Raw genomic sequence first — 17,152 nt, forward strand, 5'->3', positions numbered from 1 at the left:
CAGGTAAGGACCTTCCCAGGTTGGAGCTAGTTTGCCTGCATTTTTTTCTTAGTATTTTGAAAGACTTTTCTGAGAACAAGGTCTCCTATCCTGAATACCTTGGCCTTAACAGACTTATTGTAACTTTTGGCTACTGTTTGCTGATAGGCTGACATTCTAATGTTTGCTGCATCTCTTAATTCTTCTATTAACTCCAGACTATCCTCCATCAGAGGTGCGTTGTTTGTTATTGTTTTCAGGTTGCGTCTGGCTGATGGGATATCAATCTCTGGTGGGATCACCACTTCACATCCATAGACCAGGGAGTAGGGGGTTTGGCCTGTAGATGTTTTGGGTATGGTTCGGTCAGCCGAGAGGACCAGGGGGAGTTCTTCAGCCCATCTGCATTTTCTTCTTTTTAGCTTTTTCTTCAAGCAGCTAATTATTACTTTGTTGCTGGATACCGTTGGCTTTTGAATAGCCTGGTGTAGAGGTTACCAGGTTAATATTCCATTGGGCACAGAAAGCCGCTGTTCTTTTTCCCACGAATTGTGTGCCATTGTCACACACTATTTCTGAGGGTATTACATATCTGCATATGATGTTACGTTTGATGAATGCTATGACATCCTTCTCTTGACTTGCCTGTATGAATCTGCCTCTATCCACTTGGAGAAGTAGTCAGTCATTGCTAGCATGAAGACTTTTTGTCCAGGTGCTTGAGGTAATTTTCCTACTATATCCATGCCCCATTTCATGAACGGCTAGGGGGCGGATATTGAATGTAACTTTTCAGATGGCTGGTGGATGTATGGTCCATGAATTTGCCAGGCTTCGTATTTAGAACTGAATTCCAAGCAGTCGACCCTCAGTGTAGGCGAAAAGTAGCATGTTTTGAGTACCTTGCTCGCTAGGCTTCTGCCCCCTTTGTGGTTGCCACAGTGTCCTTCGTGGATTTCTGATAGTATCTGTTCAGCTTCCTGTGGTTCCAGGCATGTGAGATATGGTCCTGCCTGCCATTTATTAAAAAGCACATTGTTAATTATGGTATATGAAGCGGCTTTGATCTTTAGTGCTCTAGCGTCTTGTTTATTTAAGGGAAGGATTCCTTGTTGGAGCAAATCATAGTAGGGTTTTGTCCATGAGTTGGCAACATATATTGGAAAGGTCTCATCTTGTTTATTTATTGTAGGTTCCAATAAATGTATGATGGGGATTTTATTAAAATCAGGGGGGCTGAAATTGGATCCTAGGCCGGCTAGGGCATCGGCATGAGTATTCAAGTCCCTGGGTATTTGGTCAATATTAAAATTGCGAAATTTCATTTTCAAATTTTGGACAACTTCTAAATAAAGCATCATTTTTGAGTCCTTTGCGGTATAAATTCCGTTTACCTGATTTGAAATGAGAAGGGAATTAGTATACCTTTAGATTTTGTACACCAAGGTCAATACACACCTTTAATCCTGTTATTAGGGTTTCATATTCAGCTTCATTGTTGGTGGCTTCAAATGCACAACTTATAGCCTGTTCTATTTTATCCCCCTGTGGTGATTTTAGAACCACGCCCAAGCCAGTACCCCTCATATTGGCTGCACCATCGATAAACATGGTCCATTCTAGGTCTGTCTGGTCATTGGTCAGTCTGTTTACTTCTTTTATCAGATGAGGTTCTAGGGCGGGACTGAAATCAGCCACAAAATATGCTAGTGCTTGTGATTTAATTATTGTCATGGGTTCAAAGGTTATGTTGTAAGTGCTTAGCTGGACTGACCATTTGCACATTCGTCTGGAATGTTCTGTTTTTCTAAGTACAGATTTAATAGGAAGATTGGTCCTAACTATTATAGGATGGCTTTCAAAGTACGGTCTTAATTTAGTACAACTCATAATTAAAGCTAAAACATACTTTTCAAGTAGGCCATACCTTATCTCTGCATCTAGTAGACTTTTACTTACGTAATAGACAGGGTGTTGTTGTCCGTCCAGCCCTTTGACTAGGACTGCGCTGACTGCAGTCTCAGTGACTGACAAGTATACCGTCAGGGGTTCACCTTTGACTGGTTTTGCCAGGAAAGGTGGGGAAGATAGATATGCTTTTAGGTCTTCGAAGGCTGACTGGTGGTCAGGAGTCCACTGGAAGTTTTTATTTTTCCTTAGCAGTTTGTAAAATGATTTGCACCTTTCTGATGACCTTGAAATGAACTTGTTCAGGGCGGCTATTCTTCCTGTTAATTTTTGTATGTCTGACCATTTTTGGTCGTTCCAGCTCCAGGATAGCTTTGATCTGTTCAGGACTGGCTTCAATTCCTCTCTTTGTCACCATATAGCCCAAGAACTTGCCTGCTGAGACTCCGAAATGGCATTTTTGTGGATTTAGCTTCATGTTGAATTTTTCCAATATTTGGAATGCTACTTCCAAGTCTTTGATGTGGTCTTCTACTTTCTTTGATTTGACTACCATGTCATCAATGTAGACCTCCATGGTGTCTCCAATTTGGTCTTTGAACATCATGGTTACTAATCTCTGATAGGTTGCACATGCATTTTTTAATCCAAAGGGCATTGCAGTATAGCAATATATTCCACTTTCAGTGATGAAGGCTATACTTTCCTGATCTGGGGGATGCATCTTTAATTGATTAAATCCCCTTAAAGCATCCATGAATGTCAACATCTCGTGGCATGCGGTGGCATCCACCATTGCATCAATATGCGGCAGGGGGAATGGATCTTTTGGGCAGGCTTTGTTCAGGTCGGTGTAGTCCACGTAGACTCTCCATTTGCCATTTTTCTTTTGGACAACTACCACATTAGCTAGCCAGTCAGGGTATATTACTTCCCTGATCATTCCCATGTCTAGTAGCTTGTCAACTTCTTTATTGATTATTTCATTCCTTTCTGAAGCAAATTTTCTTCTTTTTTGCTGTACAGGCTTAAATGATTTGTCAATATTTAATTTATGAGTTATAATATCATCATCTATACCAGTCATGTAAAAATGTGTCCAAGCAAAACAAGACATCTTAGTTTTGAGAAAGCTTACCAAATTAGGCCTGACTGAGTCAGGTGCATCGGATCCCACTAATACCTTCCTGTCAGGGTATTCTTGGTCTAGAATGACCTCTCCTATTTCCATCTGTGATTGGGCTATATATTCTTTCCAGACAGGGGATTTTAATTTCTATGCGGGGGACTTACTTGACTTTGAAGGTTTCAAAGCCTGACTGTAACATTCCTGAGCTGCTTTCTATTCTCCCCTGATGGTGGTTATCCCCCATTCAGTCGCTATCTTTACGTATTGGTGATATGTCGATGGGATGGCTTTGACGTTGTGGATCCATGGTCTGCTCAGGATTACATTGTATGAGGATAGACAATCCATTACTCTGAACCTTTCATAGGAAGCCACGCCTTCTACATAGGTAGGTAAGTTTATTTCTCCCAGAGTGTTCTTTGTTTCTCCGCTGAACCCAACCAGGACACTGGATTTCTTGATGATTTTCTCCTCGTCTATTTTCATGGATTTAAGGACGTCCAGCATTACCAAGTTGATTGAACTGCCTCCGTCTATCAGGATTCTTGACACTTTAGCTGTACCAATTTGCATGGTAATCACCAGGCTATCATGGTGCATGTCTGGTACTCCCTGCAAGTCTGATTCATCAAAAGTAACAGCAAGTAATAATTTAGACCTAGAAGGGGGTTGAAGTTTAGACTCCTTGGCAATTCTCTTAGCGGCTGAGCTGGTCAAGCCGCAGATTTCTGAGCCTCCGTTTACGAATTTGACTTCATAGATGGGGTGAGGAGGAGGAGGAAGACCCCTGATGTTTCCTGGATCTTTTTTGCTTGTTCCTTCATCTTTGCCCCCGGGCTGTCGGATTATATCTTTCAGATATCCTTTCTTTACGAGGTAAGCCACCTGTTTCCTGAGCTGAATGCATTCTTCTGTATTATGTCCAATATCCTGGTGGAAGTCACACCATCTTGTTGGATCTTTACTGGGGTTGTCAGATTTCTTGGGCCATCTAACTGTGTCTCCCAGGCTTTCCAAGCGTTTGATCAATCCTGCAGTATTTATAGAGAAGTTATATTCAAGAATAGTTGGTAGGTTAGAAAGGTTACGTTTGCATTCCTGTGCCACATTGACTTTAGACCGTTCAGGTCTAGAATAAGATATTGATCTGAGGTTTTTTCCTTTCTGGTAGGAGCTCTTCCTGTTATTGTGGCCATAGCTTTGCTTTCCTCCGGGTGAGTTTGTTCTGAAGTTGAGATTTTCTTCTAGTCTAACATGTTCTAAGGCAATGGACTGAATAGTGGCGAAGGTTGGACAGGCCTTCTTGGTTAGATCTGCGTAGACATCACTGTGAAGCAGAACTCCTTGCCTGAAAGCTTCCACTTCTGTTTCTTCGTCGCATCTGGGAATGGCCACCTTTTCTTTGACGAATATGACCAGGAATTCTTTGAGGGGCTCGTCTAGAAGCTGCTTAACTCTGAACAGGTTGTTATGTCTCTTAGTCATGTCTCTGCTGCTTGCGAACTGCTGGTTGAAGGCATTGACCAAATCTGCAAAATTCTTGATACTACCATTTGGGAGGTTGATGAACCATTGTAGTGCTGCTCCAGTCAAGGTAGTGCCAAAGCCTTTACACATGCAAACCTGCCTGAGTTCACTGGGTATTGAGGCTGCTAGCATTTTTTCCTTGAATATGGTTACATGGTTTTGCGAATCAGAGGTCCCATCATAGGTTCTTATGGATGGAACGGTGAATTTCTTGGGGAGATCAATCTTTGCAATTTCATCTGCAAAGGGTGAGTCAGCGAAGCTATCTATTTCCACTTCAGCTACAGGATCTGGTACTTCAGGTATATTTTCTATCTTGTTGTGGAGTTTCCGGATTTCCTGGGCATGGCCATCATTATTGCTGTCTCTGTCTTGCTTGATGCATTGTCAGGGGTGGCGTGTAGATCGAAGGAGGCCTCCATCTCCGAGGTTCCAATACTGGTGAAATCTGGTTTTAGAACCTGAAGCCTGGTTCTCCAATTTCTTTTTCATGCTGGACTCCGATTCTTTGAGCCTAGTGATTCCAGCTTCTTCTGGGCTGCTTTTTCTTGCATTGTTTCTAATTCCTTGATTTTAGCCAAGGCAGCAGCTAACTGTTGTTCTGAGGTGAGTTCCACCATTTTCTCGTGTGAATATTAAATGGAAGATGATAAAGATATATATTTTTTGAAGATTAATGAACTGGATGCCCCACCGTGGGCGCCAATTGTTTTAGCAAGATTTTTCCTGTAAGGGTCTGACTTGATTATTAGGTGGTGAGGGTATCTAGCTCTTTATATCAAAGACAAAACTATAAATAAATGAATGGAAAGTATGAAGTATAAACGATGTTGTTTGTATTTTTTGGATAAGCTGAATATTAATACGGAATAAATGATTGAATATACAATAAAAACAGAAGACAAATTGTATTCAAGTGATCTCTTTCCCTCCCCCTTTACAAATGCTTCCTCAAGCTATTTATAATCTTCCAATATTAACGTTCCATTCAATCCAACGTTACTCTTGATCGTTGGAGTTGTTAGCTGAAAAATAGGGCACACTTCTTATTAACCCGGTTGACTTGTTCTCCCTCAACAAACTATTGTTCTTCTCCTTTTGCACGTTCTGATTTATGGAAATAGTGTGCTCTTGTCTTTGGACTTGGTCTTCCATGAGAATAGGACATGGGTATTTGTTTTTATATAACCGTTTTTCTGCTTGTTAATTTGATCCAGCCTGTTTAAGAGTCCCATCAGGCTATTATAGGCTTACCATCAAGTCTTTCTTCAAGGGTTTAGTAGCCTGCTTGACTTTTGGTATCCTTTATCTGCCTAATAATAATTAGATTTATCCGGAGCTTGGTTGCCTCAATCAGCTTAATTATGCCAGGCTGGACAAATGTCGGTCCAGGCTAATTTGGGCCTAACAGGTACTCTATCATGTAGGGCTTACTTTGTCGAGTAAGTTAGTTTTGCATTCTGGAGTACGTTCTGCCTGATGGGTTGGTTCGGTATTATTGTGTGTAATGCTTAGTCGTTGTTACTACCAACCAAAACAATATTTATATCTTCACAAACTACTCTTAATAGGGTGGTAAGTAAAGGTCGGATCCCAGAGGAAGGGTATCTATTTAAGATTTCAATTGCAAGTAGCTATGCTTTAGGGTGTCACAAATTGGGTTGAGATGAGATGTGGTCTAAACTAATCAACAAGATGAATGTAAATTAATGAAAAAAAAGCAAAGCAATTAAAGGGGTTTGTAAACAATTGATTAAAGGCACTAGGGTGTCATGGGTTCATAAGGGAATCATGGAAATAGATTATACAAACATGTTCTTAGTTAGAAGCAAGCACTTATTGTTGTGATGGGATCGAGTTAGTGTATATCTTACAATCCCTGGGAAGATTTAGGTCCCGGAGCCGAGTCGATCAAGACTTTATAACACCTACAAGTCGACTTAGTCTCTTCCTATTCAACTCTATTCATGGTCTATAAGGCTCGAGTTGGTTTATGTCTTACAAGCCTAATAGAAAAGAGAAGAGATGGGTAAAAAAATGCAAGGTTTCATAGTCTAGCATTTTATCAAACATAACATGTGCATAGGTTGAAATCACAACAAGCAAGTAATTAATTATGAAAACATATTAGATTAAGCATAGATTAATCCCTATGATTGTTTCCCCTAATTCCTCATTAACCCTAGCTTAAGGACTACTCACTCATGATCAAATTTAGCATGCTAATAAGGTTGTCAATCATACTAACAAAGCAAAACATGATGAATAAATGATGTGATTAACAATAATTAAGCAAAGGTAAAAAGGGATTATACCTACTTGAGATGATCCAAATAATAAAGCAATGAATAATAGAAGTAAACTTGATGATTGATGGAAGGTTGTCAATCCTCCAATAAACCCAAATAATCTTCTAATTACCCAACTAAAACTAAGAACAATTGAGAGATTAACGAAAGATTAAGATGTGATTAATATTGAAATGTGTATTATAACTTTGATTAAGACTAAATATAAGAGATTAATTATGATAAGATGATTCTAAGATGATAATCTAGGTAGTAGAATAGGGTATTTATACTAAAATTAAGTACAAGGATTATGGTTACTAAGGACTCAAATGACGATTAAGACCCTAACAGAAGCTTGATAATTTTGCTACTCCCGAGGGACATGCGCGGATCATGCATCAACTCCCAGGGGAATCCGAACGTCCTAGCCTGAAACGATGTTGGTCCTGTAAGAAGATCCGCTTGGGCTTGCATCAAGATGCTCGGATCCTGGCCCTGGGACGCTCGTCATGAGCCCAGAACGCTCGGATCCTGGGACTGGGTTTTCTCTTGTTCTTGGCTCCCTAACAATCCTTGGGGATTGTCTTGGGGATGCACGGATCTTTCATCATTGCCCATTCCTCTTCATTTATTGTCTTAGGCTTCTAGTGTCGGTCTCCTCTTCGATGCTTGGTCATTAGATGCGATCCATTTAGCTCCATAAATGCAAGGCTAGCAATCATCTCATACCAAGGATACAAAACCTCAAAGAATATGCAAAATGGGAACTAAAGATAAGAAATGACCCTAATATATGCTAGAAAGCATGGGAACGAGGTTAATTCGGGGACTAAATGTGCTCAAATATGAGTCACATCAAACATCCCAAAACCGAACCTTTGCTCGTCCCGAGTAAAGAGGTGACTAAAACTATGACCTTTATTTAAACTAGCCTACTAATATAGCCGATATGAGACAATTAACGGGTCTCACTGTACCCCTTTAACTAACAACAAGACATCCATGAGGTAAGCTGCCTTCTTGCAAGGCAAGGTTGGGCTTGCCAAAATGGCGATACATCCAAGCATTAAGCACACAAAAAAAGTAATGGATGCATCTACAAAAAGGAATAGCCACTTTACTCATCTAAGTGGCGGAAATTATCTAGAAGGGAAGCAATCTAAGGGTACACACTCCATTATAAATATGGTTTCTTCAAGTTACTAAGCCTAGGAGGATACCAACAAATGACCTCCAAGTTGTGTCAAGCTAGGATACCTTTGTGCTCAATCGTTAAATGTTTTTGTCAAGAGTAGACTCCCTATGGTGTTAAAAACACTATAGGATCGCGGAATTTCCCTCCTTGCCTAGACAAGAATAAGGGTCGTCTCCTCTCCACCATGCACAAAAGTGGGATCAATGGAAAAAGGGATCAATATGTTTTTGAGTTTCATAATGGAAGTTTGCATTTGATTTTGTTATTCCCCACAATTCTCTTGTGGCATTTGACATTTTTTAGAACAATTTCCTTGCCATTTCTTTGATATTTGGCATTTTGATACTTGACAACTTTTAACTTTTGCATTTTTTTGAACATTTTCAAAGTCACCCTAATTTGTAACGTGGGTGCTTTTATTTGAAGCATAGGAGTTCTTATTTTTGTACTCCTCTTTTCTTTGATGCAATTTGTGCAAACTTCTTATTTTTCATTTTGATGCTTGAACGCAACTTGATAATTTTTGTGCGCATTCCCTTTTTATTGACAAAATATGATAGAAGTGAAAGATGGTTCCATGGTTTCAAGGGTCACCTTGGAATAAACGGTAGCCAAGTAGTTATCACACCACAAGGTACTCTTGACTAGGCCTTAGTCCATGGGTCAAAGGTGATGTGACCATAATTAGCGCACATTTAGTCCCCTAATTGAGCCTATTTTGCATACTATTATATCATTCTATGGCCATTTTATCCGTCAAAACCTTCCTATTTGCTTTTCTATCGCATTTCATATGTTTTGTAGAAAAGAAGATAATAAGGCGGAAATTCCCGTCTTTTGTGCATATTTGGAAGCCATTTGATGATATTAGATGGACTAGTATGAAGAGGAGGCAAGAATGATGACCAATGATGTAGAAATAAAGAGTATAAAGAAGGGTCATAAGGTTTAAAGCAAAGAGGAAAATCAAGGAAGGCATTGCATGAAGAAATCGCTCAAAAACAGAACCAAGGGTTGCTCCTTTGGCTCTGAAAATATGCTAGATTGAACGGCGTCGAAAAAACAAGCGATCTAGGCTTTTGAATCACTCCAATAGGAGTCCGGATGAGGAAATAACGTCCGTTTTACAATCCGAGCTCAAGATACAGCTCAACCCGCTCGGGTCAAATTCAACCCGCTCGGGTTGAAGCCCAGGACGCCCATATTTCGCTCGGGACGAGCGGATTCCTGGACAGGAAACTTTCCCTTGCTACGTGAACCACAATCCGAGCGGATTCTCCCAAATCCGCCCGGATTGCATCTCCCAAATCCGCCCGGATTCTCCCAAATCCGCCCGGATTGCATTTTCAGAATCCGCCCGGATTCGAACCCAGCGCATTTTCGTCTTCTTCAAGCCTCAAAGAAAGACGCCCTTCCCTCAAGAAACACCGGAGTCTCCTTGCCCAACTTAAAAAAGTGTAATTACTAGTTTAGCCCTTAGTTAACCTAATGCATCCCACCTAATTTCTACTATAAATACCACATCTTTGTAATTAATCAAGCATGTTGTTTTTGGGTAGAAAATCCTTCTTTAGATTAGATTAGGAGTAGATTAGAATAGATTACTCTTTAATCTTTCCACAAATTACACATTAATCTCTCCTTAATTATTATTCAAGTTTATTATTCAAGTTTATTATTGGGTAATTGAAGATATTTGGGTTATTATTGGGAGATTGACAACCTTCCATCAATCAATCAAGTTTCTTCTATTATTCTTTGCTTTATTATTTGGATCATCTCAAGTTGGTATAATTCTTTTACCCTTTTACTCTTTATTGTTTATTTCTTCATTCTATTATCATGTTTATACTTGTTGTGATGATTGACACCATTAATGACATGTTTCCCATGATAATGAGTGAGTAGTTTCTTTAGCTAGGATTAATGGGTAATTAGGGGAAACCAACATGGGATTGATTCATGCTTAATCTAATGTGTTTTCATAATCAAATTGCTTGCTTGTTGTGATGTCAACTTTATGCACATGTTATGTTTGATGAAATGCTAAGCCTATGAATCCTTGCATTTTTACCATCTCTTATCTTTTCAACTTGACTTGTAAGATATAAACCAACTCGAGTCTTGTTAGACCATGCATAGAAGTTGAATAGGAGGAAAGTAAGTCGACTTGTAGGTGTTGTACAATCTAATCGATTCGGCTCCGGGACCCAACTCTTCCTATGAACCGTAAGATATAACCCAACTCGGTTCCTCCACAACATTAATTGCTTGCAACCTTGTGAACATGTTTGTATGATCAACACCATGAATCCCCTATGACCCCATGATATCCTAGCACTCTTAATCATTTGTTTACATCCTTCCTTTTATTGCTTGTTTTACTATATTGCATGCATTAGTTTAGACACAACTACAAACCCAACCAAATTGTGACACTAGCATAAATTGATATAGATAGACTTAGAACCCAAAGCACACCGTCCCATGGATCGACCTCGACTTACCGCTAACTAGTTGTTTGTTGAGTATTATAAATGTGTTTGATTGGATGAGTGACGACCTCACCCACATCAAAATGGCGCCGTTGCCGGGGATGGTGCTATGTGATTAAGTTCTTACTTGTTTGTCTATTTTGATTTTGCTTTAACCTTGAGGAACTTGTTCCTCAAGGATTGTTTTTACCGTTTTCTTGTAGTTTCCTTGTTTGTAGTTATATCTTTGTCCTAGTTATGATGATGACCGAAGGCTTGGCACATGGAGTATGTGGTGAATCTTTTGAGTATGACTACCATGGGTATGGGGAGTTTTTGGAGCAAGTTGAAACAAACCTACCTTACAACTCATACAATGAAAGTCCTAACCACTACCCCAACTTTTCTTACCAAAGCCCCCACATCCTACATCCACAACAACCACCCTCCCAAAACCCACTTTACAATCAATGCCAAATGTCATCCTACAATGAACACCCATACCACCAAATTCCCATGTACCCACAACAAGAGAATGAGCATAATCTTGACATGCAAAGTGTGGTTCTCCAAATGTTAAGGTGCCAACAAAATCTCTTCATGAAAATGCTAGAAGAGAGCCAAGCTAGGGACAATGTTCTCAAAAACATTGTTACTAATGGTGAGAAGTTGGCAAATCAAATTGCCCAAATGGAGGCCACCCAAATGCTAAATGAAGAAGAAGGGGAAGATAATGAGGGTGAAGAAGAATTTGGATGGCATTATGAAGCTACTCTTGTGAATCCCCCACCACCTCCTAAATTCATAAGTATTGAACACCCCATATTCCAACTTGTACCCAACTTTACAAACATTCATGATAGATGTGAATATGAAGATGTTACTTTTGAGGAAGGGGAGTGCTTGATTGATTATGGACCAAGAGTGGATGATGAATTGAAGCATGATGAAGTTGGAGAGGAGAGCAATGGTGAATATGAATTGGAGGCCAATTATGAGACAAGCACTTTGTCTAAATTGCGTCATGTATCTAGCTCCCACACTAGCCTTGCTTCTCCAATTTGGGACACCTATGATGATGATGATGATGAGGAAGACCTCCCACCACAATTTCCCTCTATGACCCATGTAGAGGAAGTGTGTTCCCTTGACACTTGTGGGAATGGAGGTAAAACTTTGAAAGAAGAGGTTGATGAATTTGAACTTGCAATCTTTGGGGAATTGAGAGGCCAAGAGGAAAACTATGATGTTGGCATCTTTGATCATAGTTTGGAAGAAATTAAAGCTCTTTTCTTTGGAAATGGTTCAAGTTCTAAGGAGGGTCAAGAAGAAAGTAAAGACAACGAAAGCATGAATGACCTCAATGGTGAGAAGTTGACTCCTCCACATCTTATTATTCAACTATCCCCTCATCAAAGAAATGAGAACTCTCCTTCTACTATTGAAGGATTGATGAATCAATGCTCTATCATCATAGAATTTGAAAGAGATGGTAAAGAGTGGAAGCCTCCGGATAAATATGGGCAATATTTCATACCTTGTATTGACAAGAATCATGGGCTTGTTGGTTTGAAGCATTGGAAGAAGCCAAGTGCCAAGGGCGAAACAAATGGGAGAGTGTTTGGCAAGATCTATTCCAAGCAAAGATGGGTAAACTACATTTTGACATCACCAATCTCCTATTTATGCCTACATGAAGCCCATTCAAAAGCCTTTGACCGGTTGTTGAGAGCATTAAGCAACATGGACAACATCAATAATCATGGCAAGACGGAATGAGTTTGGTGGAGTCCTCCCTCAAACCACCATTTGTAAGATACCCTTTTCTTTGTCTTTGCATTACATTTACACTTGCATTTAGTTATATACGTATACATTTAGCTTGCATTTGTATTATATTTCATATTTCATTTGCATTAGCTAGTTCATATGTATAGTTTGCATTGTAATATATCTCACATGATTCATGTAGATAGTTGCATATAGACTAGAATTCATGCATAGTCACTAATGGCCAAACCTATTCATTTCTACACTAGAAATAGTGTTTAAATCGGTTTGGGGAGGTTTGATCATAGGTGACTTAAACATTTAGCATGCATCATATAGTATAGTTTAGATTGCATTCATTTGTTATATATGTCATATAGAATTGCATTTAGTTAGAGCATGCATTCATTCATATCATATTGCATTTGTACTTCAATTTCCATAAAATCAAAAATCCAAAAACATGTTTTCCTTTTTATTCCTACTCCTACATGTACATTGAGGACAATGTCCAAAATAAAGTGGGGGATGGGAATTTATATTCCAAAAAATGCATAAAAATTGAAAAATTTCGAAAAATCCCAAAAATATGTTCTTTAATTTCATAAAATCAAAAACCATAAAAATTTGAAAAATTTAAAAATCCAAAAACATGTTCTTTTCCTTTGTAGTGTAGTCTTGTATATATTGTGTTTGTTCATCCTTTTTCACTTTGATCGACTATGCCACATCCGAGACATGAGGATATAGAAGACCGCATGGTATGATCTTTCCAATCTCCTTTTTCCTCTTTATGTTAATGACTATGTGGCTTTATTTTGATTGATGCGGTATAACAATGTGAACTTAGGACTTGCATTTAGTTTATATGGCATATTAGTTGGTAGAATCATATGCATTAGGATGTATATATGTTAGTTGCATCATGGCATGTAGTTTGCATGTTAGAAAATTTTGCGAAACCGTCTACTTGGGAAGCTTGACAAGTGTATATAGGCCCTAGTAGATGTTTTTTCTTCTTAAGACATTGCTTGTTAGAATACTTGTAAAACACCGTAGGATGTGTCATGCTAGTATCCTTTGACCCATGGATTAAGGCCTAGTCAAGAGTACCTTGTGGTGTGATAACTCTTTGGCTACCGTTTATTCCAAGGTGACCCTTGAAACCATGCATCCATCCATCATCCATGTTCTACCACATTTTTTGTCATCAAAGGGAATGGGCACAAAAAGAAATTGATTTGAGTTCAAAGAAATGAAAAGTGAAAGAAAGTTTGCAAAAATGCATCAAATGAAAAGAGGAGCAAAAATAGAACTCCTAAAGTTTCAAATATAAGGCACCCTCACTACATATGGGGTGACTTTGAAAATGTTCAAAAGAAATGCAAAGAAAAGTTGAAAGTTGTCAAGTGTTGAAATGCCAAAAATCAAAAAGAAATGGCAAAAGAAAGTGTTCTCAAATGTTATATGCCACATAAAATTGTGGGGAAAAACAACAACAAAAGCAAACTCCCAAAGTGAAACTCAAATGTCTATCGATCCCTTTATCCATCGTATCTATTTTTGTACATGGTAGAGAGGGGACGACCCTTCTTCTTGTCTAGGCAAGAGGGGGAATTCCGCGATCCTCCAGTGTTTCTAACACCATATGGAGTCTATTCTTGACAAAAGCATTTAACGATTGAGGACAAAGGTACCCTAGCTCGACACAATTTGGAGGTGATTTATTGGTATCCTTCTAGGCTTAGTAGTTTGAAGAAATTGCATCTATGAAGGAGTGTGTACCCTTGAACTGCTTCCTTTGTAGGTAATTTCCGCCACTTAGATGAGGAAATAACGAGTATAAAGAAGGGTCATAAGGTTTAAAGCAAGGAGGAAAATCAAGGAAGGCATTGCATGAAGAAATCGCTCAAAAACCGAACCAAGGGTTGCTCCTTTGCTCTAAAAATATGCTAGATGGAACGGCGTCGAAAAAACAAGCGATCTAGGCTTTTGAATCACTCCAATAGGAGTCCGGATGAGGAAATAACGTCCGTTTTACAATCCGAGCTCAAGATACAGCTCAACCCGCTCGGGTCAAATTCAACCCGCTCGGGTTGAAGCCCAGGACACCCATATTTCGCTCGGGACGAGCGGATTCCTGGACAGGAAACTTTCCCTTGCTACGTGAACCACAATCCGAGCGGATTCTCCCAAATCCGCCCGGATTGCATCTCCCAAATCCGCCCGGATTCTCCCAAATCCGTCCGGATTGCATTTTCAGAATCCGCCCGGATTCACCTTAATCCGCCCGGATTCGAACCCAGCGCATTTTCGTCTTCTTCAAGCCTCAAAGAAAGATGCCCTTCCCTCAAGAAATACCGGAGTCTCCTTGCCCAACTTAAAAAAGTGTAATTACTAGTTTAGCCCTTAGTTAACCTAATGCATCCCACCTAATTTCCACTATAAATACCCCATCTTTGTAATTAATCAAGCATGTTGTTTTTGGGTAGAAAATCCTTCTTTAGATTAGATTAGGAGTAGATTAGAATAGATTAATCTTTAATCTTTCCACAAATTACACATTAATCTCTCCTTAATTATTATTCAAGTTTATTATTCAAGTTTATTATTGGGTAATTGAAGATGTTTGGGTTATTATTGGGAGATTGACAACCTTCCATCAATCAATCAAGTTTCTTCTATTATTCTTTGCTTTATTATTTGGATCATCTCAAGTTGGTATAATTCTTTTACCCTTTTACTCTTTATTGTTTATTTCTTCATTCTATTATCATGTTTATACTTGTTGTGATGATTGACACCATTAATGACATGTTTCCCATGATAATGAGTGAGTAGTTTCTTTAGCTAGGATTAATGGGTAATTAGGGGAAACCAACATGGGATTGATTCATGCTTAATCTAATGTGTTTTCATAATCAAATTGCTTGCTTGTTGTGATGTCAACTTTATGCACATGTTATGTTTGATGAAATGCTAAGCCTATGAATCCTTGCATTTTTACCATCTCTTATCTTTTCAACTTGACTTGTAAGATATAAACCAACTCGAGTCTTGTTAGACCATGCATAGAAGTTGAATAGGAGGAAAGTAAGTCGACTTGTAGGTGTTGTACAATCTAATCGATTCGGCTCCGGGACCCAACTCTTCCTATGAACCGTAAGATATAACCCAACTCGGTTCCTCCACAACATTAATTGCTTGCAACCTTGTGAACATGTTTGTATGATCAACACCATGAATCCCCTATGACCCCATGATATCCTAGCACTCTTAATCATTTGTTTACATCCTTCCTTTTATTGCTTGTTTTACTATATTGCATGCATTAGTTTAGACACAACTACAAACCCAACCAAATTGTGACACTAGCATAAATTGATATAGATAGACTTAGAACCCAAAGCACACCGTCCCATGGATCGACCTCGACTTACCGCTAACTAGTTGTTTGTTGAGTATTATAAATGTGTTTGATTGGATGAGTGACGACCTCGTTCACATCAAAAGGATACTAGCATGACATATCCTAGGCTGTTTTAGAGGTATTCTAATGAGCAAAGTCTGAAGAAGAAAAAGTATTTACAAGGGCCTTATATACACTTGTCAAGTTTCCCAAATAGATGTTTTCACAAAACATTTCCTAAAATGCAACTACATCCTATGATGCAACTAACATATATACAACTCTAATGCATATGCTTCTATCAACTAGAATGCTATATAAACTAAATGCAACTTCTAGAATAATATTGGTTTGTACCGTATCAAACAAAAAGAAGCCACATAGTCATTAACATAGAGAGGAAAAATGAAATTTGGAAAGATCATACCACGCAGTCTTCATATTCCTCATGCCTCGGATTTGACGTAGTCGATCCAATGTGATAAGAGTGGCAAATAAACACAAGTGTATATACACAAAATACAATTCTACACTACAAAGGAATGAACATGTTTTTGGTTTTTAAAATTTTAAAATTTTTATGGTTTTATTTTTATGAAATAAAAGAACATATTTTTGTGTTTTTCGAAATATTTTCAATTTTTATCATTTTTGATTTTAAATGTTAAGTTAGAATTTCTCATCCACACACTAGTATGGGCATTGTCCTTAATGGCCAATACGATAGGAAATTATGCAATGCAATCTATATGAAAATGCATAATTTCTACACTAGTATGCAAACTATATGACATATATACAAGTGATGCAATTTTATCTATCCTATATGATGCATGCTTTCAATTAATTGGAGAGCCAATTTGAATTGACTCGCATTCCTTCAGTATGAACTTCCCCCAAACCAATCAAAACACTATTTCTAGTGTCGAAATAGGGAAGTTCATGCACAAGGTAAGGATGCAAGGCATGAATTCTAATTGTCATTTTGGATTTTGCAAATGGGAATAAAATATGAGACACCTCAATGGAACCGAGGTGGGAGTCTTTTAAATGGTGCTATGACTCAAAACTACGAAGAGCAAAGATTGACTCTACAAATGATCAAGATTAAAATTTAAGACAAGAGATAAAAAAAACAAAGCTAAAGGAGGTGTAGGAAACTCACAATGGAATAGGTTGAAGTCAAGTAATCAACCCCGCACTTCTGGTATCCTCCAATAAGCCTTGTCAACCCTCAATTGTCGCTCATTGCGACATCATCATAACCGGCATCATTGCCGCCATCATCATCACTTTCATTATCAATTTCTTCATCATCTTCTTCATCATCCACCTCCATTAACCCGGAGGATTCACCACTTTCAACATCATCATCGCAACTTGAACCTTTCTCTTCTTCTTCTTCTTGGCATGAACCAATACCTTCCCCGTCTTCAACAACAACAACCTCCTTTCTATTAGCCACCCGAC

General features: G+C 38.7%; 2 protein-coding genes across 2 annotated transcripts; both read right to left on the bottom strand.

Annotated features, from left to right (window-relative positions):
• Positions 1 to 1,395: 1,395 nt before the first annotated feature.
• Positions 1,396 to 3,118, bottom strand: LOC141658084 (uncharacterized). The gene is made up of 3 exons (XM_074465368.1): positions 3,026 to 3,118; positions 2,789 to 2,905; positions 1,396 to 1,608 (listed from the first exon to the last, which is right to left on the bottom strand). Exons 1-3 carry the CDS (start codon positions 3,116 to 3,118, stop codon positions 1,396 to 1,398), a joined length of 423 nt encoding a protein of 140 aa, XP_074321469.1.
• Positions 3,119 to 3,260: 142 nt separating this feature from the next.
• LOC141658101 (uncharacterized) lies at positions 3,261 to 4,501 on the bottom strand. The gene is made up of 3 exons (XM_074465369.1): positions 4,105 to 4,501; positions 3,527 to 4,011; positions 3,261 to 3,326 (listed from the first exon to the last, which is right to left on the bottom strand). The coding sequence occupies exons 1-3, from the start codon at positions 4,499 to 4,501 to the stop codon at positions 3,261 to 3,263; spliced, it is 948 nt and encodes a 315-aa protein (XP_074321470.1).
• Positions 4,502 to 17,152: the final 12,651 nt, after the last annotated feature.

Source organism: Silene latifolia, chromosome 1 (assembly GCF_048544455.1).
Source record: "Silene latifolia isolate original U9 population chromosome 1, ASM4854445v1, whole genome shotgun sequence".
Taxonomy (NCBI): Eukaryota; Viridiplantae; Streptophyta; class Magnoliopsida; order Caryophyllales; family Caryophyllaceae; genus Silene; species Silene latifolia.